This window comes from Sander vitreus, chromosome 7, assembly GCF_031162955.1.
Source record: "Sander vitreus isolate 19-12246 chromosome 7, sanVit1, whole genome shotgun sequence".
Classification (NCBI taxonomy): Eukaryota; Metazoa; Chordata; class Actinopteri; order Perciformes; family Percidae; genus Sander; species Sander vitreus.
In genome coordinates this window covers 10,654,941-10,679,878 of record NC_135861.1, presented here as the reverse complement: position 1 = coordinate 10,679,878, position 24,938 = coordinate 10,654,941, and the positions used below count along the sequence as shown (strand labels likewise).

The window sequence follows — 24,938 nt, the reverse complement described above, 5'->3', positions numbered from 1 at the left end:
TCTTGACATTCTACACGGTTCAGTATGCTGAATTAATGACCAGTGACAATAAAAACACAGTTTTATCCAATAGATAGACTCTTACATTTCATTGGAAATATGATTTTGACCAATTCAAATATTTCTGTGTTTGGCCAAAAATGTCTGGTAGTAATGACCCTGGTTAAGACTCATTAAAAACATTTAAAACAGATGTCTTGAGGAAAAAGTTCTTTTTTAAGACAAGTAACTGGAAAGGCTTGATTGTGCCTCGTCTAATAGCAGCTAAACATTTATTTTTTCCCCAGAAACTTACAGAGAAAAAATTACAATTTGTAGATCAAACTGGAGCTGATGTTGAGATGTTACTTTTGTCCTACATAGCAATAATCATATTTCCTATATCTGTACACTATACTCATGTGGGACTCCAGACAATCAGAATAGGATAGAGCATTTCTTTTCTGACATTATAAAACACATCAGATCCACCGTGCCTGTTTACTTTTTCCAGCACTAAGCTCTCTGTTGCGTGGCAGGGCCAGATATGTCTGTAAACGTTACCAGCTAACACTTGTGAACCTAAGGAGAACATAATGGCAACATCTCCTGCAGTGTGTGTGTGTGTGTGTGTGTGTGTGTGTGTGTGTGTGTGTGTGTGTGTGTGTGTGTGTGTGTGTGTGTGTGTGTGTGTGTGTGTGTGTAGCTATTACGTCCTGGGAAAGCTGATCTGTAACCTCATCAAAGCTGTCGTCCTGCTTTTCTCTGCCTTTCATCTTTGCGGTCACGGTCAGTCGTTTTCGCAGTAAGACCCTGCCAATCTGAAGACACCAGTAAAACTCTCACTGAAAGTGAACTGTTGGTATATATCCATTTGGGGAAAAAGATGCATAATACATTGCTACTATAATACAGTGCTATTTACTGCTATTCACAACCTAAAGTAAATAATTACCTTCTCAACGCCCTTTATTTAACTATCACTATTATTTTCCAAAAAACACCTACATCACAGAGAACATTTAAACATTTTGTTTTGAAAATAATGCTTGCAACTGCAATACCATAACTTTGAGAAACATATTCGAAATCTCAAGCATTTTGCATGTTTCTGTGAGTATGCTTTTTAAGCATACTGAATTTAATGGAAACCAGTGCCTGCCTGGAAGGTACAAAATCAATCTAAACACATCTGTTCTGCTTTGGAGAATAATTGGCAGTGTGTATGTGATTTATAATCAAGCCACCAGTATGGTCCTTTAAGGCAGCACTCCCTTCAGAGGGGTTGGATGCTTTTTCAAATGCTGAATATCTATTATTGTAATTTTTTCTTCTCTGTAGAGGCTCCAAATCCAAAACATGCTCTGCCATGTCCTTGTCACAACACAGACTCAGTTAAACTGAGTGATCTGGATGTGCGGTTCATCCTTCATTCAACATGCTACGCAGCCTAAGGTTCTACTTTTTCCTTTTTATTCACAAGTCTTTTGTCCTCCTGTACATACTTCAGTTTGTTTGTGTGTAACTTAGTTTGAAAGTTTGTCACTATAATGAAAGGATGCCTTTTTTTTGTAGATAAGTGCATGCGCATATTATAGTCTCTGTACATACAGTATGTGTGTGTGTCAGTGTATAAGTTAACTGTGTACATGTGTGTGTCTTAGTGTGGACGTTACCATAAGTGTGTGTGTGTGTGTGTGTGTGTGTGTGTGTGTGTGTGTGTGTGTGTGTGTGTGTGTTTATGTCGCCCTCCTGTTCTGCGACACATTCAAGCACTCCTCGGTGCCCTTTGCTGCGGCTTGCTCCTGCTCTTCCTCCCTGCTGCTCTTCCTCCCCCTCCAGCTCCACCTCCTCCTCCTCCTCCTCCTCCTCCTCCTCCTCCTCCTCTTCCTCCTCCCCCGTGCTTGTGCCGCTCCCCCTTCTCTTTCTCTTTGTTCGGCTTCACCATGATGTCACTGTGGCGACGGTGGTTGCGTGGGGGGCGGTATCCTAGCGCCTGGCAATGCTGGCCGAGGTTTCCAGGGTGAATCAGCGCCATCACGTCCTCATACCAGGGCTGGGTCCCTGCGCTCTGATAAGACGAGGCGGACCAGGAAGCGAGGAGGCGATTTGCCGAGGGGCTCCAGACGGCGAGGCGGACAGTGACGGCGGTCCAGTGGTAGCCATGCTCTTCCACCTGGCAGTGGTAGACGCCGCCGTGAGACAGCTCAGCTTGACGAATCAGGACACCCCGCTCAATCACTACGAGCTGGTCACCTGTTACCACCTGGAGAGAGAGAGAGAGAGAGAGAGAGAGAGAGAGAGAGAGAGAGAGAGAGAGAGAGATCAGATGCTGAGCACTTGTGTTTTTGGCAGTCTGGCTAATGTCCATAAATTAGTGATGAGGGACTTGTGGAGGACACTGATGCTCAAAACAAAAAAACTAAGTTATACACTTGTAAGGTACTCTGCTCTGTCTTTGCAATTATTGGCAGTCGCTGTATTGGAAGACAGGGGTGCTAGCTGCTTTTTAAAATAAAGTAGATGGGTCGCCACTGTCACACTATTCTTGTTCTTGGGGGAATTACTAGAATTATTGGGACTTTATAAATTATAGAGTGTGGTCTAGACCTACTCTATCTGTAGTGTCTCAAGATAACTCTTGTTATGATTTGATACTATAAATAAAATTGAATTGATTTGGTATTGGAAAATTCTTTATTTAATAAACAAAAGGATTACAATAAAATGTGTGTGTGTGTGTGTGTGTGTGTGTGTGTGTGTGTGTGTGTGTGTGTGTGTGTGTGTGTGTGTGTGTGTGTGTACCTGGTTTAGTTCCGGACTGTTCTCTCCAGCCTGTTTGTACCAGGTAACAGCAGCGTGTCTGGATCGTGGCAGACACTCCAGGTAGGTGCTGTTGCCCTCGGCAACCATCATCATCCTCTGCTCCGCCTCCACCTGCAGCCCGGCTGAATGACAGCAAGGGAAAGATGTGACTGATTATACATCTGTTTTTTGTTTAATTTTAATTCAGTTTCCTTCTTTTTTTCCCTCCAAGAATTGTCTCTTTCATTTTTTTTATCAATTTATCACAGATTTTATGTGTTGGCCTATTTACAAAATGTCCTTATTTTAAGTGTGTTTTACTCATTTATGGAGTTTATCTGGATAAAGGTTCTAAGAATGGAGGGTGTTGTATGTTGTGCTGATTGATGATGACTGTAAAGCTCCTTCATAATATATTCAATCATATATTTGTTATTTTGGGCCATATAAATAAAATTGACTAGAATATTGTAACTAGTTTCATCTAAATGTATTATTGTATCTTACTGTAGCTGAGGCATTATTAAATTGTTACAGTAATTGCCTGCCAAAGGTTACACCACGTTGATTGTGTCTTTAAGTACTGCTGAATGAATCAATACTGTACAGTAAATTAGCTTCTCACCTCCCTGTCTGACACACTGAGTTAGCGGATCCTCATCCTCCCCTAAGTGACGAGCATTCCTTCTGTAGAGAAAAAGATATGAAATTACAGTAAACAAAGAATCACAACCTGCTAGTCGCAAGAGGTTGCAATGTCTATTACATCCTGTAGTGTGGAAGTGTTTGACTTAGCGAACAATACACAGACAGTAATAATAAGGTTTAATCCACTTAGAACATTATTGGATTTTGTGTTTTATGTAAATATGTCTGTCATACTTTGTAATGGAAAAGTGTTGGTCAAGTGGAAGATTTCATTTCAGATGTAATTTGAGCCACATTTCAAACTATCAACAAATGTGGTTAAAATCTGATTTAAGAAGATCAATTCCATGTGTTTGTCCTTTCCTATTCAGACTTTAGTGAATCTTTTTAACTTGTAAGAGATATGCTACATAGCCAGATTAATGTTGTTTGGATGAACAGATCAAATTTGTTGTCTCTACCTGCGTACGGTGGGCATGAAGGGGCTGCAGGCGTGTCCATCCCAGGTGCAGTATGGGTCCCTGGCCAGGCAGCACTCAGCACAGGCCTGGCCATACAGCTCACACTGGTACAGGGCCAGCTGGGACACACCCTCCCTGGAGCCCACAAACAACCACTGCTAGAAGAGGAGGAGGAGGAGGAGGAAAGGAAGAGGGGCATGAAATATAAAGATAGAGGAGAAAACAATGGACAACATGGGGAAGGAGGAAACAGAGTAAAGGATGGTCGGAGAAGAGGGAAGGAGGAATGGAAGTAGGAAAGAGGAGGAGAGTAAAAAATGAAGGAGCGACAAGAGAGAAAGGAGAGCCAAGGACATTTAGTTTGCTCCCATAAAACAGAGATACATTGACAATCAACAGCTGAACCAGATACATCTTCACTCTCTGAGTCACACTCGCACTATAACAATGTCAGTGTGTGGCCACAGGGTGTGTGTGTGTGTGTGTGCGTGTGCGTACGTTTGTCTGTCTGTGAGAGAGAGGGAGAAACATGGTGATGCTTGCATTTTATAATCTTGATGTGTGTATGTGTGTGTGCATCAGCTTTTATTTTTATTTCATGAAACCCAGACTATTTTAATAATGCAAGGTGTATTTCTGTGTGTGTGTGTGTGTGTGTGTGTGTGTGTGTGTGTGTGTGAGTGTGTGTGTGTGTGTGTGTGTGTGTGTGTGTGTGGCATCGCTTCATTACTGCACCCACTGAAGTAGAGTAACCATAGCAACTGGTGATGAAGCTGTCCTTGGAGATACAAGGTGGAGAGATGAGTGATAAGTGTGATGTTGTGCATGTTCGTGTGTGTGTGTGTGTGTGTGTGTGTGTGTGTGTGTGTGTGTGTGTGTGTGTGTGTGTGTGTGTGTGTGTGTAGGGGAGTTTGGAAGTTTGAAAGTGAGTTTCTGTCTGTCTCTCTCATTTGTTACCTTTTTCTTTGAGAGTGTCATGGCTGTCACAGGTGATTTGTGCTGTGAGGAAGAGAGAAAAGAAATCCAGCTCAAATTGAGACAAACAAGAAAAGAAACTGTCGCACTCAGATACACAGACAGACAGACAGACAGATAGATAGATAGATAGATAGATAGATAGATAGATAGATAGATAGATAGATAGATAGATAGATAGATAGATAGATAAAAGAGAGGGTCAACTAACACTGAATAAGGCATTTGTCTAAACAGCTTTTGGAGCGGCTGCAAACCACAATCATTTTAAACATTTTTAAATAATTATGAGAGCTGATCTCATAGTCTGGTAGTCATTCATATCATTTCAAATGGGTTTCACAATGCACATACTTTACAATAGAGAGCAGAAAAAAAAAATTTGAGCCTCCAGTGGAATTAATATTGAGCTGAACTGGGAATATTGTGAACTGTGGTTGCAGGAAAATATACTTTTTTACAGTCTAACACAATAACTATGTGCAGCTGTAGAATTTTGTGCTACATTTTTGAGTCTTGGTAAGTAACAAGTCTTGGATAAAAGCATTTGCTACATTTCATGTGTAGCTATTGGTTTCCATTCATTTTCATATTTTAGGAACAGTAGGTTTGTAGTTTGTAGTAGTGAACATCATGTTTGTTTGAACAACTGTTAGATCAAGTTTGAAAAGTCTGATGTTTGATATTCGTACAATAAAGGAAATGGATGGACAGTGGACACCGCATAAAATACATAAAAAAATCTGAAACATAACAACTAAAACATTTGCAGAATGATTAGCTGTTATGCAAAGTACACAGTACTCAAGTGTATAATAAATATGGGAACCATGCAAAATCCCTGGTATGGAAATTGCATTGTGTTTTGTACAGAAGGAGTTTGCTGTACCTGAAAGACCTGCAGCTGCTCCAGAGTGACCTCCTGACTCTGACCGTGTTCTCTGGGCAGATGGATGGCCTTTAGCACCAGGCCTGAGTCTGCAGAATTAAACCATTATTGTGAAACAGGATACAACATACACATTGGGAGTAAAGATCCACTGCACACACTCTACCTGTGCCGATAAACAGAACATCATAGGTGCCGTCGACGGCCTCCACTCTGTCCACCAGCAGTTTGCTGAATTTGTAGTGAACACCCACTCTGACCAGGAGGGGGCGCTCTCCCAACGGCAGCACGTTTTCCTAAAACAGTGTGACAGTTAAGGGTTTTCATTTTCAGATTTAGAAAACATTACATGTGAATGAACAATGCCATTTATTTTATTGTGTTTTTGTTAAATCATTTTTGTCAGTGTTGCTACTGGTGTCCCTTTGGTGAGGACTGTCGGCTGATTTAATATGTTAATCTATCTTAAGAATTGGAATAAATAGAGTGCGCTTGACCCCTCTGTAAAATATTCCACCATCTAATTAAATTAGATTGGTGTAAAAAAAAAAAAAAAAAGTGAAATATCAGCCGAACCTGCAGCAGCGGGTGAGTCCTGCTGAAAAAGATGACGTCATCAGGATACTGTCTGGTTGAGCTGTAACTTCCATATGTGCTGCTGGGACACTGAGAGAGAGAGAGATAAATAAAGAAACAGAGAGAAAAAGAAAAGGATAAGAATGTTTGGAAGACACTGAGAAATATTTATTCAATACGTGTGATGTAGTTCAACTTAAAAACAATTGCCTGAAGGAGTTTTGATTAACTTACAGTTCCTGGTCGCGGGTAGGGCACCTTGCCTGTAAACTCTGCCCACTTATACAGAGGCCCCTCCTTATGAAGGAAGTTTCCCTTGAAAGCCCGAACCACATCCTCCATTCGGTAAACGCACACTGCTGAACCATTCAGGATATCACTGCAGATAGACAAGAAAGAAAGGAGAACTGTCATTCATCACAGTCAAACTCATATATAATCTTTCCATTTGTTATTCCTCCAGCATACATGAATAAACACATACACTGAGTATGTCTTTGATGAATTCACTTTGTGAGTTACAATGGTCTTAAAGCAGCAAATTAAATAATGAAGTGATATACTGTATGTACTGTATGAAGAGCTGTGAGTCATTGTGGCTTTTCAGCTTGAACGCATCAATTCACTGAATGTGGTCCAACCCAAAGTCCAGCTTGGATGAATGTGCTGCTTTCAGCACATCAGTCCCCACCCCAACACATCCCATCCACTGTGGCTAAGATCATGGTTAAGATTTTGGCTAAGTGTATCTGAATTACAGATTCCAGTTGAGTTTGACAAGCAGAGCTGCCCAGAAACAGAACAGATAGAAAAGCAGTGTTGTAATATTTTAGGATAGTTTCCTTCAGCTCAGATGGCTGACACCAACCTCCAACCACTGGATGGGAAAATGGTATTTTACAATAACTTGGAATGCACCACGAGGCTGGCGAGGCGAGGCTGAGTCTGTGCTTTTTAGACAACGGCAGCTACAGTCTGGTGTTAGAATCCTCTCCAGTGAAATACAGTCGCACTTTACACTGTTTAGCTTTCAGCATTTTAACCGTGTTTACTCCAGCTGTTAGCTGCTGCTAAGTGTAGTGTTAACTAGCGTCCCGTGCAGCGATGTTTCAGTTCCCTCTAAAGTCCGTTTTTGGAGCATCAGAGAGAAGCACAGGCATTTAAGTGGCATCTAAATAAGGCACCGAAATCCGTGTTGCTATTTCGGTCCGGTAGATAAAAACTCTTCAGATCTACACGATTCACGTGGATGACATTTTCCCATTCAAAACGGTAATTTTCGTTTGCAGGTATGTACTACTCTTTGGCCGGCTCGCAAGCCCAAACAAGTGTGTCTGTTGTTTTCTTTCCGGTCTAGCCAGATCCAGTGTAGTGTTGTAGTTTTTCTAATGTTACTAGTTGTTGCAACAGCATGTGAAAAAAACTACAAAGTTTGCTAGGCCAAAAAGAACATTAATCTCGCAATAAAAAAATTTACGGCGTTAACGCCGTTAATAACGTGTTTAACTGACAGCACATATATATATATATATATATATATATATATATATATATATATATATATATATATATATATTACATGTAGATTGTCAATTAAAATAAGTAATGAGCCAATGAAAAACTAAATGATACAAGCAAATAACAGAGGACAGATCCACAGCCTAGACTCACTTGACTTCATCACAGGGGACAAAAACCTCTGTGTGTGCAATCATCAGTGAACCAGAAAGAGAAGTTTCCACTCAATGAATGATCTTTCTGCAGACTGCAGTTCTGTGGTCAGGACCCCACCCTGGTTGATGCTTTGGATTTCTGTCCGTTCCCCGCTGAGATTCCAGACACTTTCCAAAACCCAGAAACAGAGCAACTCCCTGCTGTAAAGCTCTGGCGTCAAAAACTGGGTTATTCTCAGAGCATGTGGTGCCGTCAGTAAATCTGGCGGAAATGAGACACTGCAGGCATTTTTACTTTGCTCATTTGTGCTGGCTTTTCCTCATTTTATATTCCCCCCTTTATTTCAGCCAGTGCCTATTTTTCAGTATAATTATCTGTTCACCTGTTATCTGTCTTTCAGTCTGAATGAGAGCCTCTCTTTTTGAGTACCAGACTTAATTTCGATCCATCTGTCTGTCTGCCTTCTGTCTTGCAGTGTTATATGTTTGTGTCAGTGCTCTGTTTCAAAAGGAGACTCTGTTATGATGACTGCCCCTTAACAAGATGCGGGCAAATTACCATTTTGGAGATAGTAACAGAAAGTATATGGACTCCAATTTAAACCCTTTTCAGTGTTGCTTCACATTTTCCATGTTTTGACATGGTTTTTAATAAAGTGTGTAGTTGCACAGGCTTTTGTTGTTCTGGTTTGACCATGCAAATTGTATTTTTTCTTTCTTGAAGTTTCTTGCGGTCTCCTCAAGAAGAGATCTCAGTGAGAAACTCTGATTGAAAAGAAATTAAATGAATAACTCGCTGTTAAACAGTCAGAGCACTGATGATGATGTTGATATGATGATGAAGGCTCAAATGAGCTCCATTTCGTTAACACAAATTAATGTGTTTCATTAATGAGTCACATTGTGACGGAAGACACTTCGGCCTATGTCTATCAAGGTTCAAGTTCAAGGCTCCTTATTGTTCATGTGCACGACAATAACACATTGTATCTCACAGTATGTGACATCATCTCTGGGTCACACATTACATGGGTGTCATCACATGTCACAGATTCTCTCTCGACTGCGTTATTGTCTTATCCAGAAGTTCTTTTTTCTAACTACTAACTTTTATAGCTACTGTAATTCTCCATATGGTAACATAGACCTGTTTCATGTAAAATAAAATAAAACAGGTTCGCTATTTTGTATACAAAATGGCATGTTTTAAATAGTCCTTTCATAGAGCAGTAATATTATCCGAAACAAATTCCATCTCTCTGTTGTGGATTATAGAATAGGTGTCAGGTCAGTTGTGGGAAATCTTCTCCGCATGAATCATCGCCAACTAAAACGTCACAATCACCTCCACTGTCAGATGCAGTTCAATTCAAAGCATTGGTTTTTAGCTAATACAGTTCCTTTAAACTTCATTTACACAGCTACAGAGGCTGATGCTGCCACTTGGGGCCACAGAAGTGCAAAGTTGCCTAATGCAGCTTTAAACAAGAAGTTAGAGTTTCATCCCCCACGATCAATGTTTGTTTTTAATTTTAAAAAAAACTAGTTTTCCTTTGTTTGATTTTTAACAATGAGGATTTCAGGAAATCATATAATATACATAGTGTGTAAATAGTATCCCATTTACACATGAGGCTTACATGAGGCCTCTGAGCTCAACTGAAGCTGTTGGGGGTTAAATGCCTTCTCTTCTCTTTCACTCTTCTGAACTCTGGAGTTCTTTCTTTCACACACAAATAATGGTTCTGCTGTCCTGCACTGTAGCACATATCAGCTGAGCCTAAATATATCTGCAGGGGTTGTTAATCAATTCCAATGACTGAATGCATTTTTCTTTCACTATAAACAATTTCTGTAGGAATGAAAATTCTCCACCCAGTGGAATTTGAAAACACTCACAGTGCCTCCCACCCACCATCATACTGGCACATTCAACTTTTAAACAAGGGTGCACAGATTACTAATACAATTTAAAGTCACTGCAGTATATTCCCTTGTGTTCTGCCTTACAGAAGTACATACCTAGAGGTGGTAAACAGGCCGTAGATGAGAGGGTTCTTTTTGTCTTTCGCCTGGAGGATAAAGATGTCTTCTGGATTGAGGGAACAAGGAAAGGAGGGAGAGTTCAGGAAAAGGATACAAAGAAGCAAAACATTAGTTAAGCCAGAGTAGAATCATAACGATGTCTGAACTACTGAAGAAGTTTTGATGTTGATGTGTTGCACCTGCATGTGTGTGTGTGTGTGTGTGTGTGTGTGTGTGTGTGTGTGTGTGTGTGTGTGTGTGTGTGTGTGCGTGCATCTATCAGTCTGACTGTGTGACTAATATCGTCGGGCATGCTGGCAGCATGGCTGACTGGCTGCTTGTAATGAATCTGTAGCCATTAATAACCAGCCACAGTGGGAGAGCTGAACACAGAGTCTGCCACAGGAGAACTAAAGCTCCTGCTGTCATACACACACACACACACACTATCACCATGCCTCAGCCTTCACTCTCCATTTGAAACAAAGACAATCACAGCATTTCATACATTTTTCTCACTCAGACTGCGGCCCCTCACACAGCGCAATCAGGTGGAATGAGGATTTTTCGCTTTCTCCATCTGTGTGTCTTTACAACCTGATGTCTCAGACACCATTGGCATTATCGATTATTAAATGGTGTTCTAGCATTTGAGAAATTACCCTGATTGGATCCTTGGCAATGTTTATATTTATATATAACAAGATATATCATATACCAAATGTCTGATCTTGACACATTTTAAAGAGAAGATAAATCTTTGCGTTGCGACTTTGATGAGTGACACTAATTAAAGCTCTATGTACTAACTTGGTACAATAGCAAATCTCTGGAAAAAAAATTATTCACTATCAATTAGCAATGAATTCGCCATAAAAGATTAATCACACAAAGTTTAATTAAAGGTATCCTGCAGAGTTTTTGACCACGAGTGGCACTGTGGAATAACGCTTTGCTGAGTGTGTCCCCATTTTGTTTGTATCTTGTAAACATCAGCATCAATGCAAGTTCATCAATATTAAACAGGTTATAATTCATTTTGTTAGACATGTATTAAAAACAATAAAAGAGGTGCCTGACAACACAATAATGTGTAACAAATAAAGCAAACTGCTGTTCCACAAAATCCATATCCTGTGGATATGTTGCTTGCTCTTGGGGGAATTACTGGAATTGTTGGGTCTTTGTAAATTATAGAGTGTGGTCTTGAGATAACTCTTGTTTTGAATTGATACTATAAATAAAATTGAATTGAATTGTGGTTTCAAAAAAACAGATGGCAAATCAGGAAACCAAAAAATACCTTTTAAAAGCATGTATATGTAACTGCATTTTGTAACTGCATTTTTTTTTACAAGAAAACTCCACTTGGTGTGTGCAGTGTTTTTTTCTTTGAATTTGAAAAGCCCAAACTCCTTTCCTTTCAGTTCAGTGAACACAAATCCAGTCCATAAATCCAGTCATCCTCACAATACACACTGAGTGGTCAAATGGAGGCCATATAACCTTAGCACAGACACTACTGGTCCAACTTTGACAAATTGTGATGAATTTTGGATCTGCGTTCTTGTGTTTAAAAAACATTACACTGATGCATGGTCTTAAAATGTTAATCACATTTTCAACATTTTTGCCCTCATATTTCTGGTGTTGCTCATCGTATAATTCAGTTGTCTGCTGTCACAGCACAGACAAGGCCTTGATTTCCACTGTTTTGCAGGTTTTGTTTTGTTTTGCACTTTTGTCTAACATAAGAGTTGGGAATGTTTTTATCATCATATCACAACGATGGAGCCTTTGTTTTCTGGGTGGCATACTGTGATAGTCTATAAATACATGACTTGACTCGGCTCTGAAGTTACAGTGGGACTAATAACAAAAAGTCTTTGCAACTCTATAAAAAGGTTTTTATAGAGTAGTCAGGGTGATGTTGAGATACAAAAAGTGTGGCAACCTTTGCAGCAATAAAGGATGAAAAAGGATGTTCAAAACAAGGTTTGGTTGTGCTCTATATGTCTCTGCCTCTACTCTTCTCTTCTCTCTTCTCCTCTCCAAAGATGAGGCAGAGATGTTGTTGTGGTGACGGAGACAGCGAGGCGTATCACTGTCCCCACATTCCTGACATTACTGCTGCTTCAGATGGCCTCCATGGAACTACAGCCCTGCAGGAAGCCTAATCTCATCACATACACACACACACACACACACACACACACACACACACACACACACACACCTGCTACACACAGTAAAGGAGTCGGGAGCGTATACACATCAAACAAAGAGAAATGAAAGCATGTATGGCCACATGCATGCACCCACACACCAAACTGCAGGGACCAAAGCACAGTCAAACACACGCTGACACTGTACGTATAGACACGCATAGCATCAGTAGGCCCCTTAGGGCAGAGCAGAAAGGAATATGGGTAGTCTGCAGCCTGCAGCGTACACATTGCTCACTCCATCCCTTATTTAATGTATCACTCCTTCACTGTTAAGTTTTCTTTAGCTCATGTGTGCTGTTATCTCTCTCTTTACTTTCCTTCCTGTCCTCTATCACTCCTTACCATATTTTACTCATACTGTAAATCATTCCTCCTTTTTTTCCCCAACCTCCTCTTCTCCTCCTCTTTTTACATTTCTAGCTACTTTTCTTTCCTGCTCGCATCTCCCTCTTCAACTCCAAATTAACACCTTTTATCATCTCTCCATTTTCTTCTTTCTCTCCTTCTACTTGTCTTAAAGTAGTTTTTTTTATGGCAGTTTTGCTTTATTACTCCAGATGCTATATATGCTTTTTGGTGAATGCTTTCATCCAAAGCACCTCAACGTTTTTTTTCAAGGAAGGGATGAGCCAGACTCAAAGGGAGGGCATCGGAAGATATACATCTAAACCTGCAGAGCTGAGTTTTAAAGCCACACAGCCAGCCTGGTGGAAGCCATTTCTGTCTCCCTTTAAACCTGGTGGGAACATGTTTACCGGGTGATCGGAATGGGATCTGATAGATTAAAAAAAACGTAATAAGGTATTTGTACGTGCACCCAAATATGCACTCATCCAAATCACATCTACAGAGGTGGTCAGAGCCATATTTGGCAACATTTACGATAAAGTGGTGACGCAGTTTGTCTGCAGGACACATGTTTGAGTTGTGGAATGGTCAATAAACCTTCATGTGCAGAGGTGAAGAAAAAAAGATGCAGCCAGTTTAGAGAGATACAGTAAACAGGGAACTAAGCTCCCATAGAGCAGAAGTGCATTACAGCCATGTGAGTCCTGATGACACGTAGGTTAGGTTGGGCTGGACGTGGTTGAAAAGTGAAGTGAGTTTTTTGTTGTTGTTAAATGTCTAGGTAATACATTACATAATGTTTAGCAGATGCCCTTATGCAGAGCAACGTACAACAAGACACAATTAGAAAATAAAACCATTCCAGTAATTGCTAAAGTAACTTTAGCATGAATAAGACCATTTAATGGATTCTCCAGAACAGGCCTTTTTTTGAAGTACACAAAAGTTAGTCACAGTATACAGAAATGAATATTTTCCCTAAATGGTTGAGTTGAGAAGCCTTGAGAAGTAGAATCACAATTTATTTTTCTTTTTTAGCTGCGCAATTGTAAACAGAACAATGCAGAATAACAACACGGCAGGCTATAAACTTTTACAAACCAAATCTTTCAAAACCACTTAAATACAAAACCAGAGAGAGGTGGAAACAGAGGGCAGCGGAAAACAGAATACAGTGACTGGTTTCTGTTTGCTGCTCTTGTGCTGACTGTTACTGAAGTCTGCTAAACTACTTTTGAACCTGATGTGTACGACGTCCTCTACTCTCTCCCAGTGATCAGGTTTATAAAAACAAAAAATATCTATAGATGAGAAAAAGCATGAAGGACAAGCACATGAAAGAATAAAATATTGAACCAACACCAGAATATAGTATAATAATACACGCATGTACTAAGCACGGTGCTGCTTTGAGCTAAATGCTCATGTTGGCATGCTTACCTGCTCACAATGACAATGCTGATGTTCAGCAGGTACATTGTCGCCCTCCATCTTAGTTCAGCGTGTTAGCATGGTAACATTTGCTAATTTGCACTAAAAACGAACTGAAGCTGACAGGAACATCATTTTTTTTGTCATGGACAAAGTGACATTTTGACCTGTTAATGTCTGCAGCAAATGTCATGCCAATCCATTTAATAGTTGTTGAGAAATTTCAGTCTGGAACAAAGTGGACCAACTGGCTGATTGACAGACTGACACTGCCATGCATGCCTCCAGCTTGGCTAAAAATACTCCAAAAACAAAGTAAAAAGCTGTAATCATTCGCTGGCAAGGGAAAGCGAAATCTCAATTTACTGTGTATAACGAGATGTTTTAAAGCCAGGTAGAAAGGAGGCCACACAGCGTGTGAATGTAAACATGCTCATTTCAATATTGAAAAGTGCTGCGTAAACTTAACACGAACTTCGTTAAAGCCTGGAGGGAAAAACTCTGAATCCCTGACTTTGGCTTGAAAGTTAGTCAATGTATCTTTCTTCTCTTCTGCACCTCACTGTGCATTGAGTTTCAAATGAAAACAAAGTTAAACTTTGGAAGAAGCAGCCAGAACATTTTTCTTTTTCAGACTTTGAAGAAGACGTCTCAGTTATTTACAGCTCAGCTCGGTAACAAATTCACTCTTATCTCTCCGTGACAACAGTTTAAATCACACCTGATTTAGTGCCCTTTCACCTTCTACATCTACCGTAAGTTTGATTTATTAAAATGTGGGGACATTAATGTCATTAATCTTTAATGGGGGGAGGGAAAGCAAAACATGCACACATTCATCACAAACACTGAGTTCAGGAAATATGAGGCCAATCTGCTTCTGCCTGCAAAGTTATCTGACCAGGTGAGTCTAGGTGAACGTTTGATCATTTTTCAAGTTGAAGCAGGAAGGCGTGCAGATTCTAAGTTATAAAATATGTGAAACAATTCATCTGAATCATGTTGCGGTTACAGGAAACATCTTCATGCCTTCTTTTTTTCTCTCTCCTCTGATCTTTTTAACCACATCTCGTTTCTCTTTCACGCTCAGACAGCTGAATCTTCTTCTCACCTTTTCTTTCTATCTCTTTATCTTTTCATCAGGTGATTATCACTCGTCACTTTCCGCTCAAATCCACCTGGACTTCCCAGGATGCCTCTGGGTGTTTCTCATTCCCTTTTTTTCTCACTTTCGCCACCCCTCCCTCCCGCTATCTCTCCATCCCTCAATCTCCCCATCCATCTGTCTGTCTGGCCTATTTTCTCCGGAGGATTGTTCTTGAGTCTTTTCTCTAAACAAAAAGCAGCCGTGTTCCCCTGAGGGAAGATAGTCTTGTCTAGCCTGTAGACCTGCAGCCTCTGCCTCTATCTTCCTCCTCCTCCTCCTCCTCCTAATTGTCTGGCCATAGCCCCCCAGGCGCACACCCCTATCCTCCTCATTTCTCTGCTGTTCCCTCTTTCCCTCCCTCCCTGCCCAGCCACCCTGAATGCCAACATCCACCTCCTCCCTTTGTCATCTTTCTGACCACACTCCCTGTCTTTATTTCCTCCTCGCCATCTTACAGTAATTTGTCAATAATAGCCCTGCCTCCATCTTGTCTGGTTCTTTAACCCCCCTCGGCTATTGGCCCTATTCCTTTTGCCACTGCACCTTTTTTTCTCTGTGACACATTTGTCACCCTCCAGCCACTGCTGTTATCCCCATCCTGATGTCTCTCTCAATTTTAACATGTATGTCCAGACTGAGATATCCATTTGGAAGATGCCTACTCTTCCAATGTGTCAATGAAGGACATTTTCACTTGGTGGCAAATGTCATTGTCTGGATACATTTTGTCTCAAAAATTGCTTTTTTGTTTCAGGATAAAATTGATTGTATTGTTCAGAGTTATTGACCAGCAAATCAAAATGAGATAAACACCATATTATGTATCAATTTGGAGGAAACGTTCAATGTTATGGTGTTCATTAAAGAATGCTCACTCCAAGTCCATTAAAAAAACATCAATATGGCACTTGGCTAAACCAATCATTTACATTAAGTAGGCTATGACTTTTAAAAAGTCTCATAATCTGCTTCACATTGTAAAGTGTGTCAAAATCTATAACTCCTGCCAAAGAAACCATACATCTCCTTGTTGTTTTCTCCTCCCTCCCCTCCCTCCCTCACCTCTGCTCCATCCTTCCCCTATTAACCCCATTCCCCTCCTTCCCTCCCGTCTCCCTCCCATCGGCCCCTAACACCCTTTTAGCTTCACTTCACCTCACTCACCCCTCCATGTCCTTTCAGGAAAAATGCCTTTTGTCTGGGCTGTAGTATGTCCTGCTACATAAATATCACCTTCCCTTCTCTCTGAGTCTTCCCTCTGGTTTTGTCCTTCTCCTCCTCTTCTGGACACTTTAGAGAGATGTAAGAAATAAGATCTGCCAACGATCAGTGAGGACCCTTTTTTACATTCAAAACGTACTTTGGTCATGCCCTCTCATCCGAATTTCTGCACTTATTAGCCATCCGATTGCTCTCTATATAGTTCAAATGTGACTTCCCTTGTGTCACTTTCAAGCCACCGTAGCTCAAGGGGAATAGGAAACTGGTGGCAGAGGAAAGGCTGTACCAGAGTGGAGGCAAGATCTGCCCCATACTACTGCAATATCCACTTTAGAAGTATTAAATAACCTTTAAACACAGCCACAGAAACTTTTTTGTTTCTTCCCGAGGATCAATATCCTTCTTTAGGACAGAGCTCCTCCCCCCCCGTCCTTTCTTCATCATCCACTTTCTTTACTTTTCCTACCCTGAAGCCAAATGTATTTCAACCCTCTTCCTAATCAGCTATTCCTTCTCTCTCTCTCTCTCTCTCTCTCTCTCTCTCTCTATCTCTCTCTCTCTCTCTCTCTCTCTTTCTCAGTGTTAGAGCAGTAACTCCTGTTCTACTCCTCATCTCCTTTCCTCTGCCTCTATTTTCCTCATCTCCTCCTCCTCCTCTCTGGTCAACACCTTGTGCTATAACCTCTACCCTCTTACTTGTCCTACTTCATCTTTTCTCTCTCACCCTCTTTCTAAAGCGAGAATTATACTAGACACAGCCCAGCTGGCGCGTACAAATGTGACGTCATGGGATCGCCGTGACTATTTATACCCGCGCTTGTGCTCACAACACTAGTTGCAGTCTTCTCCTGAACAGCTAATGAGCAAAGGCTACCGACGTTGCTCTTTCTACGGACTAGAAGAAGAAGAAAAAATTAAACAACGGCAGAACTGGCTGCAGCATTGCCGTCAATGCTTCGATTTGATTTGATGACCTACTTCGTCGGATCAAGCCTTTCATTCACCATAAAAGAACTCATCTTAACCCAGTAAGTTTACAAGAGAGACTTGCAGTCAGTGTGAGAGTCCTGGCATCCGGTTTTCGGCGAACTCGTTCAGGCCTCCCGTTTCTGCTTTGTCGCGCGCCGCTGAAAAAGAAAAGAGCCGTGCGCGACAGCTGGGCGCGCCGGCAGGATATTACGTCATTTTGACGTCATGATGGTGCGCACCACCTTGGATGCGTCCAGTATAATTCTCGCTTAAGCCCTCCTCTTCTTCTGGCCAGCAGCAGCTCCCTCCTCTCCCTCTCTATCTTTCTCCTCTGTTTCTCCTCCTGATAAACTGGGCTTCCATTCAAGTATTTTCACACAAGCTATGATGGAGTAAAAAGGCTGAATGGAGGTGTCAAAACATGATTAACTGTCTTCAATATCACAAAACATGTTTTCATACCCACTTTAAACAGAAAGTGTTTTTGTTGATGAGGTAATTAGGCAGTAAATAGCGAAAATGCATTTGTCAGGTTAATCTGACAGAACTGGGCGTCCTGGTGGCTCGGTAATAATAATAATATGTAACTGTACTTTCCTCAGTTCATATATGGACTGAGATATTATCTCGCCCTCCACTGCCTTTTTTAGTTTTATTTCTCTATTATCCAATAAAGACAAACTGACCCCAAGAAGATACAATCAACCCCCAAAAAAAGCTTTAATTGCAGAGTAAAACTGTTCAAATGTTGCCTTGGATGAGTGAATGTGAATCTTCTTCTTCTTCTTCATCCGCATATCCGGGGTCGGGTCGCGTGAATGTGAATGTTGCCTACAAAATTCCACAAAAGGCTTAAAGTAAAGTAATTTATACTGGCGCCAGGTGACATTATCTCAACTCACCGGCAGATTTTATTTGTACTTATAATCTTCATATAATTTTCTGACTCAAAAATATACCAACTGACATTTTGAGACACTTTTATTTCTATGTTGAAGCACACTGTGGTTGGTTTATTTGTTGTAGCATTTCAAACTAATTTTTCATTATAGTTACATCTGTATTTACACTCATTTACGGCTATGTTTGCATCCAAGCAGCCTGAGGCTAAATATAGCTACTGTCTATTGGTCTCTCCATCCTTCCTTCATCCCCAATTTATCCACCAAAATCTTTCTTTCTGGCCTTGGCAGACTTCACCTTATCATAGGCGTTGTGAAGATGACAGTCCACATTTTCTCCATCTTCCCTCCCTCCATTTGTCATATTTATCCTTTAAGCTATAAAACATACTTCATATTCTTCCTCTTCTTTCTCCCCACCTCTTGGTGTAACATTTTCACCTCAGCAAAGTCCCAGAATGCCCCAGTGACGTCCTTCCAAACATAAATACTCTCTATTCTCTATACTTTCCTGCTATTCCCTTCCAGCATTAGAGGGTGATGTAGTGACAAGAATATGGGTGCTGTTATATGTCTGGAACATTGAATCTCTCACACACAGACTAAAATAGATGACAAAAATGCCTGAAAATACCTCAGTGTGTCCGGCCACAGAGGGCTGTCTGTCTCCAGCATGACTGTCCTCTTCAACAGCTACAACCACAACAGGGACAACAGCAGTAAACAGCAGATAATCAGCTTTCTTGTAAGCTGGACTCCTGAGTTGTTTCAGCTTGAAAGGGCAGCAGGAGGAACGTCTGTCCTCCATTAGAGAGAAAACACTAAACATGAACCACTTCCACTCTACTGTTGTTTTTCTTTTTTTTAAATTATGGTTCAATAAGGCTTCACGTATAATTTCACACAATAAGAGACATCAACATTTGCAGTGAGACTCATGAAAGTGAACCTCTACAACTCTAGACACAAAAACAACTGAACAATAAACTCAAAGCAAACCCGCCATGAGTCAGTCCATGTGGTGATCACGGACCAGATGCTCTGTTCAAAACAAAGCCAACTGTGAGGGCGTTCAAGATTTTAAATACGTGAGTCAACAACTACACAAAGACACTAAATGAAAGAGAGGTGAATATTACAAGTCCTCCAAATCTAACAACACAATACATTGTTTGTAACTTCCCATTAGAAGAAGACTTGTGCTTTCTGATCTGACTTCGCTATCGACAGCACAACATCATTTGGAATTTGTCTGGCTTCTAGCAACGGCGCCCAAGGCTCATGGGTATAGTATTACAGTAAGACCCAAATATATATCAACATTGAAAGACTCTAGCCGACAAGAGGGTTTGAACCTAGGACCTTCAAGTTGTGAAGAGACTGTGCTACCCATTGTGTGAACAGAAAAACAAAGTTTTAGGATGGATTTGACCCACATGGTATCGAATACTTTTCACCTGTAAAAACAGCACTATTTGGGTTCAGCTCCTGTCTGCTGTGAAGACAGGAGCTGAACCCAAATAGTGCTGCTTTTTTGTGTGTTTTACACAAACACATAAAAAAACACACTCACATCTGTGTCATTTGTATGCAGCTAACTCAGCACCCTCAAAATGTTCAGCAAATTTTAACCATACATTACACACACACACACACACATACACACACACACACACACACACACACACACACACACACACACACACACACACACACACACACACGGCCAGGTGGAATCTACTGCTCTGCTGCTATGAGGGACCCGCAGACTGCCAAGGGTTTATGGGATTTGTAGTGTTTCTGTGTGGCAGAGCGTGGCAAACACAACACTGACAGCATTCTTGACCTGATGGGTTAATCTCTTGTATATGGGTTTGTGGTTTTGTGTGTGTGTGTTCTGCTGAAGTGTTTTCACAAACAACTTTGTATGCACCCTTATCAGATGTGTAAAACGTGACCGCAGGCATGCCTGGTAGAAATGTTTATGCTCCTGACAAGTCAGAACTGTCTTGTGTACATAGACAAGTATGTGTGTAACAGCTCAAAAGCTGTATTTGTGTGTGAGCATTCAAATGTTGCATGTGTATCTGCATAAGGGGTTGACTATATAAAAAGAAAAAGAGTGTATGATTTACTGTATGTGTTAATGTACTGTATATGTTCACATAAATGGTAATTCTGTGGGTGGGTGTCATGTCGTTTACTCTGAGAATCTTCTGTTTACAAAAAGAGCAACGATAAGACCCCAGTCCTGTCTCCACAACATTCTCCCTCTATTTCCATGTTCTCTATCTGCATGTCTCAAACGTTTATTTTTCACCAAACAAAAGGTGAAGCCATGTGATGCTGACATCAGAGTGGCGCAGCAGAAACATGGCCTGTAACCCAGAGGTCAATGGAAGCTTTCATGGCACTGCTGCAAAAGTGACATTTATGCTTTACTCTATGAGGTCCTAGAGAATTGTAGGCATTCATAACTAATGCATTGTAAGCATTAGCATAAATGACTCCAAAGCCCCAGTGGCCTAATGGTTAAGGCACTGGTCTCCTAAACTGGGGATTGTGGGTTCAAATCTCATCTGGGGTGGCAGCAGAGTGGTTCAGTGAAAGAGTGCTGGGCTATTAACCCAAAGATCAATTGTGCAACACCACCCTGTGCTTACTTGATTTTACAATTTCAATGACAGAAAGTGGGAAGACAAATACATAATTATAGTGCGTTTCATTTGTACTCGGAACTCGGATTTTCCGAGTTCCAAGCTCAGAATTCAGACAACCTTGAAGTAGCCAGAGTACAAAATCCAACATGGCTGCCCCTTGTATCAACAGTTGTGAAAGCTGTAGTAACATAAAGTTATAAGCACTTATGTCTTATTTGTGTCTCACTAAATCAGTCGTTCACACAGGCATGTTCAACTTCTATCTGTGGACATGTTGTTACGCTGTTTGTATGCACAAAAAACGGTGTAATGCGTTGTTATCAACTGGTATTGCTAACAATGGCTAACCTGGCTAGAGCTAATGAAAACAATGAAAATCTGACTTGTAAATGGAATTCAACTCGGGTGTAGCATCATTCCCAGCTCCGGCTTCCGAGTTCCGAGGTAAATGGAATGCACTGTTAGTTTTAGTCCCCTGTAAGCTCCCAAAACAATTGGATCTTAAAATTCAGTTTAGCTGCAAAGTTCAGGGTGTCGTAATATGCGCATGTGCACCAACTACACATGTGACTATGTCCACTAGCAAAGACACCTAATGTAGTATAAACAGAACCATAGGTGCATTCGCTGTCCGCACAATTTATTTGTGAACAGGCATGTGCACCTGCTCTTCCAACGTGTGTAGTAATGGGGTGTTCAGAGGGCAGAGCACTCATTTTTTATTACTTTAGTACCGGAAGCTTGGTGAACTCATTTAATCCCTAGTACTCAGCAACTGAAGACGCCTGTGTGGATGTGCAGGGCCTTTCAAATGTTACACAACTCTGAAGGCAGGTGATTGCCCTTCATACATTAATAGTATTGTGTTCATTACCACTGAAAATCAGTGTTTGTAACTGCAGACTTGTGTATCTGCAGCTACAAGTTTAGACGAAAAGCTAAGGGGCTAACTAATTCGCTCAAAATACATGTGAAAGACTTAGACCTGCTCCTAAGGAGACAAACACACACACACACACACACACACACACACACACACACACAACCAGCCAGAGGACACTGGCATGAATCCTTCATAATGAATAAACCCACAGGAACTAAATGTTGATGCCAGTTTCCGTGGTTACCAAGGCTGAGGCACGAAAACGAACCCAAGGTGACCGACAGGGCTGTTGATCACCTTAGTAACGGTGGAGCCACGCACGCACACACACACACACACACACACACACACACACACACACAGAAGCTGTGGTTGAGCACTTCTAAGTTTCTGCGAAATATCCTTCGTCATTTCAAAATATTTGAGCAAAAAGTTCCAACTCTTTGTGTATCACGTCATAAACACAAACACACACATACTGGCTGAGTATCTGAACTCACTTTAATGAAGCATTCAGTGGCAAAGCTCCAGCTGTTGATGTGACCATTGATTGACGCCTGTCTCATGTGATTAGTTTCACTGTGCATGTAATATGCTTTTGCCATTCAATGCCTGTGTGTACTCACGCAGCTGGTCAAAGTGTGTCTGTAGGCCGTCTGGTCCTGGGACTGAACACACCATACGAGCCTTCTGGAAGGTACTCCACTTATTGACTAAACTCCTCTGGCCTCCGATGTCATTCTACACACACAAAATAGAGTAAAAGATTTTTAATCATCACTCATCATTCTCTCTTATCCTCACAAACACAATCTACTTCAAATTCAAAGAATGCAAAAACATAGATGACACTGGTTTATTTGTATTTTTAAGAATATTCTATATGAACCTTGTGGAATCTAATGGGGACCAAAATAAAGATTAAAGAATATAAAGCCTTTTTATAAAGATACTAAACTATAATTTTGTAATGACTATGACTTAAAACAGTCAACTTTACTGATTGATTTTTAAAACATTTGGTAACACTTTATAATAACCATCATTAATAGATGGTAAATTGATAGTTAATTAATCTTTGGTTAATTGTCATTTAACTGTTAGCAAACAGTAATTTTACTGTTAACAAACAATTAAATTATAATTAATAATGTTTACTAATTATTAGTAGTGCTGTAAATTAACAGTTTATTGTTACACACATTACATCCCTCATATACTATATTAGGTATTGGTTAATGATTAAAAAATGTTTGTAACCCTTTAAGAAACCATTTTTAAATCATCTATAAACATTACATCGATAGATGGACCAGATATTCCTAACACTTTGTTGAGGGTTACTAGTTGGTTTGTAAACCGTCTATAAACAGTTTCTGGATGGTTATTATAAAGTTGCAACAGATAACTCTAATACCTTGTTAAATAGTTAATAAATACTTTGTAAACCATCTATAAACATTATTTAGATAGATAGTTAATACTTTGTCAGTGGTTACTAGTTGGTCTGTAAACAGTAGCTGGATGGCTATTATAAAGTTGCAACATATAAAATAATTATATAGTATATATACATACTAAAAGTACATACAAAAAGTAAGGAAATTTGTGTTTGGTAGATTATTTCTCTGTGGTAACAATGCTTTTTGGCAGTGAATCTTATACCGTTGGAAAGCCTGTTTTGTTCCCTTTCAAATGGTGCCCCATTTGTAAGGAACATGCATTTGTGGGATGAGCAGCAGTGCTAGCGAGTATGTGGGTTGCGCCCATGAACAATTTGCCAAATCTTCTCTGCCAATGCCAAACAGCTTATTCTGCCATTGACTCATTTGGTGTTTGGTGGATTGGATGATTGAAGTTTGAAGAAACAAGACATATTGGCAATTGCTTCATTTCACAAACAGGAGCCTCAGTAGCGTGTGGAAGAACCATACACAGCAACAACAGCCTGGCACCTCCTCCTCATGCTGGTCACCAGCCTGGTCACACACTGCTGTGGGATGGCATCCCATTCTTCAACCAGCATTTGTTGCAAGTCAGCCAACGTGGTCGTGTTGGTCACTCTGGCACGAACAGCACGCCCAAGCTGATCCCACAAGTGTTCAATGGGGTTGAGATCAGGACTGCTGGCAGGTCATTCCATCCTCTCCACTCCCACATTCTGGAGGTAGTCTCTGATAAACCCCGCCCTGTGGGGGCAACCCACATACTCTAATCCCTACGCTAACCCCACAAATGCATATGGTGCCCCATTTGTAAGGAACTAAACAGGCTTTCCAACGGTATAAGATTTATTGCCAAAAAGCATTGTTCAAATAATTTACCAAACACAAATTTCCTTAAGTTTATATATATATATATATATATATATATATATGTATATATAAATTATTTTATATGTTGCAACTTTATAATAACCATCCAAACACTGTTTATAGACGGTTTACAAAACAACTAGTAACCCTCAACAAAGTGTTAGGAATATCTGGTCCATCTATCGATGTAATGTTTATAGATGTTTTAAAAATGGTTTCTTAATGGTTTACAAACATTTTTTAATCATTACCCGATACCTAATATAGTATATGAGGGATATAATGTGTGTAACAATAAACTGTTAATTTACAGCACTACTAATAATTAGTAAACATTATTAATTATAATTTAATTGTTTGTTAACAGTAAAATGACTGTTTGCTAACAGTTAAATGACAATTAACTAAAGATTAATTAACTGTCAATTTACCATCTATTAATGATGGTTATTATAAAGTGTTACCAAACATTTTCCAAATGTTGAATAACACACCGACGCGCAAACATAAGCAGAAACAAACCTTTATGCAAACACACGAACACGGTCAAGCATGTTTACACAAATCAACATAAAAAGGGAAACAGCACAAACTTTCACAGTGTATCACAGTGTATCATAGTGAAGATACAGTGAAGACACAGTGATAGGGACAAACATAAACAGTGCCCTATACACACTCTTCAAAAGGCATATCTATACGAGCTGGCAGGAACATCCAATCACACATAGCTGCTTTTTACATAAACACACACCTGAGCAGGCGCAGACACACGCACTGATCAGCATGTACGTGTTCTACCT

The 24,938-nt window shown here is 40.4% G+C and overlaps 1 protein-coding gene across 4 annotated transcripts in view; it reads right to left on the bottom strand.

Annotated features, from left to right (window-relative positions):
* Nucleotides 1-1,730: 1,730 nt before the first annotated feature.
* Nucleotides 1,731-24,938, bottom strand: part of sema3h (sema domain, immunoglobulin domain (Ig), short basic domain, secreted, (semaphorin) 3H) — a 57,119-nt gene continuing 33,911 nt past the window's right edge. For 2 of the 4 annotated variants that reach the window (XM_078254537.1, XM_078254540.1), the window contains 11 exons: nt 22,447-22,561; nt 10,029-10,098; nt 6,568-6,712; nt 6,334-6,423; nt 5,924-6,053; nt 5,758-5,846; nt 4,851-4,892; nt 3,894-4,051; nt 3,410-3,471; nt 2,785-2,927; nt 1,731-2,245 (listed from right to left, as the gene is read on the bottom strand). In XM_078254537.1, coding sequence (XP_078110663.1) covers nt 1,748-2,245; nt 2,785-2,927; nt 3,410-3,471; nt 3,894-4,051; nt 4,851-4,892; nt 5,758-5,846; nt 5,924-6,053; nt 6,334-6,423; nt 6,568-6,712; nt 10,029-10,098; nt 22,447-22,561 — 1,542 coding nt within the window. In that variant the 3' untranslated portion in view covers nt 1,731-1,747. The remainder of the gene's footprint in view (nt 2,246-2,784; nt 2,928-3,409; nt 3,472-3,893; nt 4,052-4,850; nt 4,893-5,757; nt 5,847-5,923; nt 6,054-6,333; nt 6,424-6,567; nt 6,713-10,028; nt 10,099-22,446; nt 22,562-24,938) is intronic. The other 2 variants (XM_078254538.1, XM_078254539.1) reach the window with 2 other exon arrangements.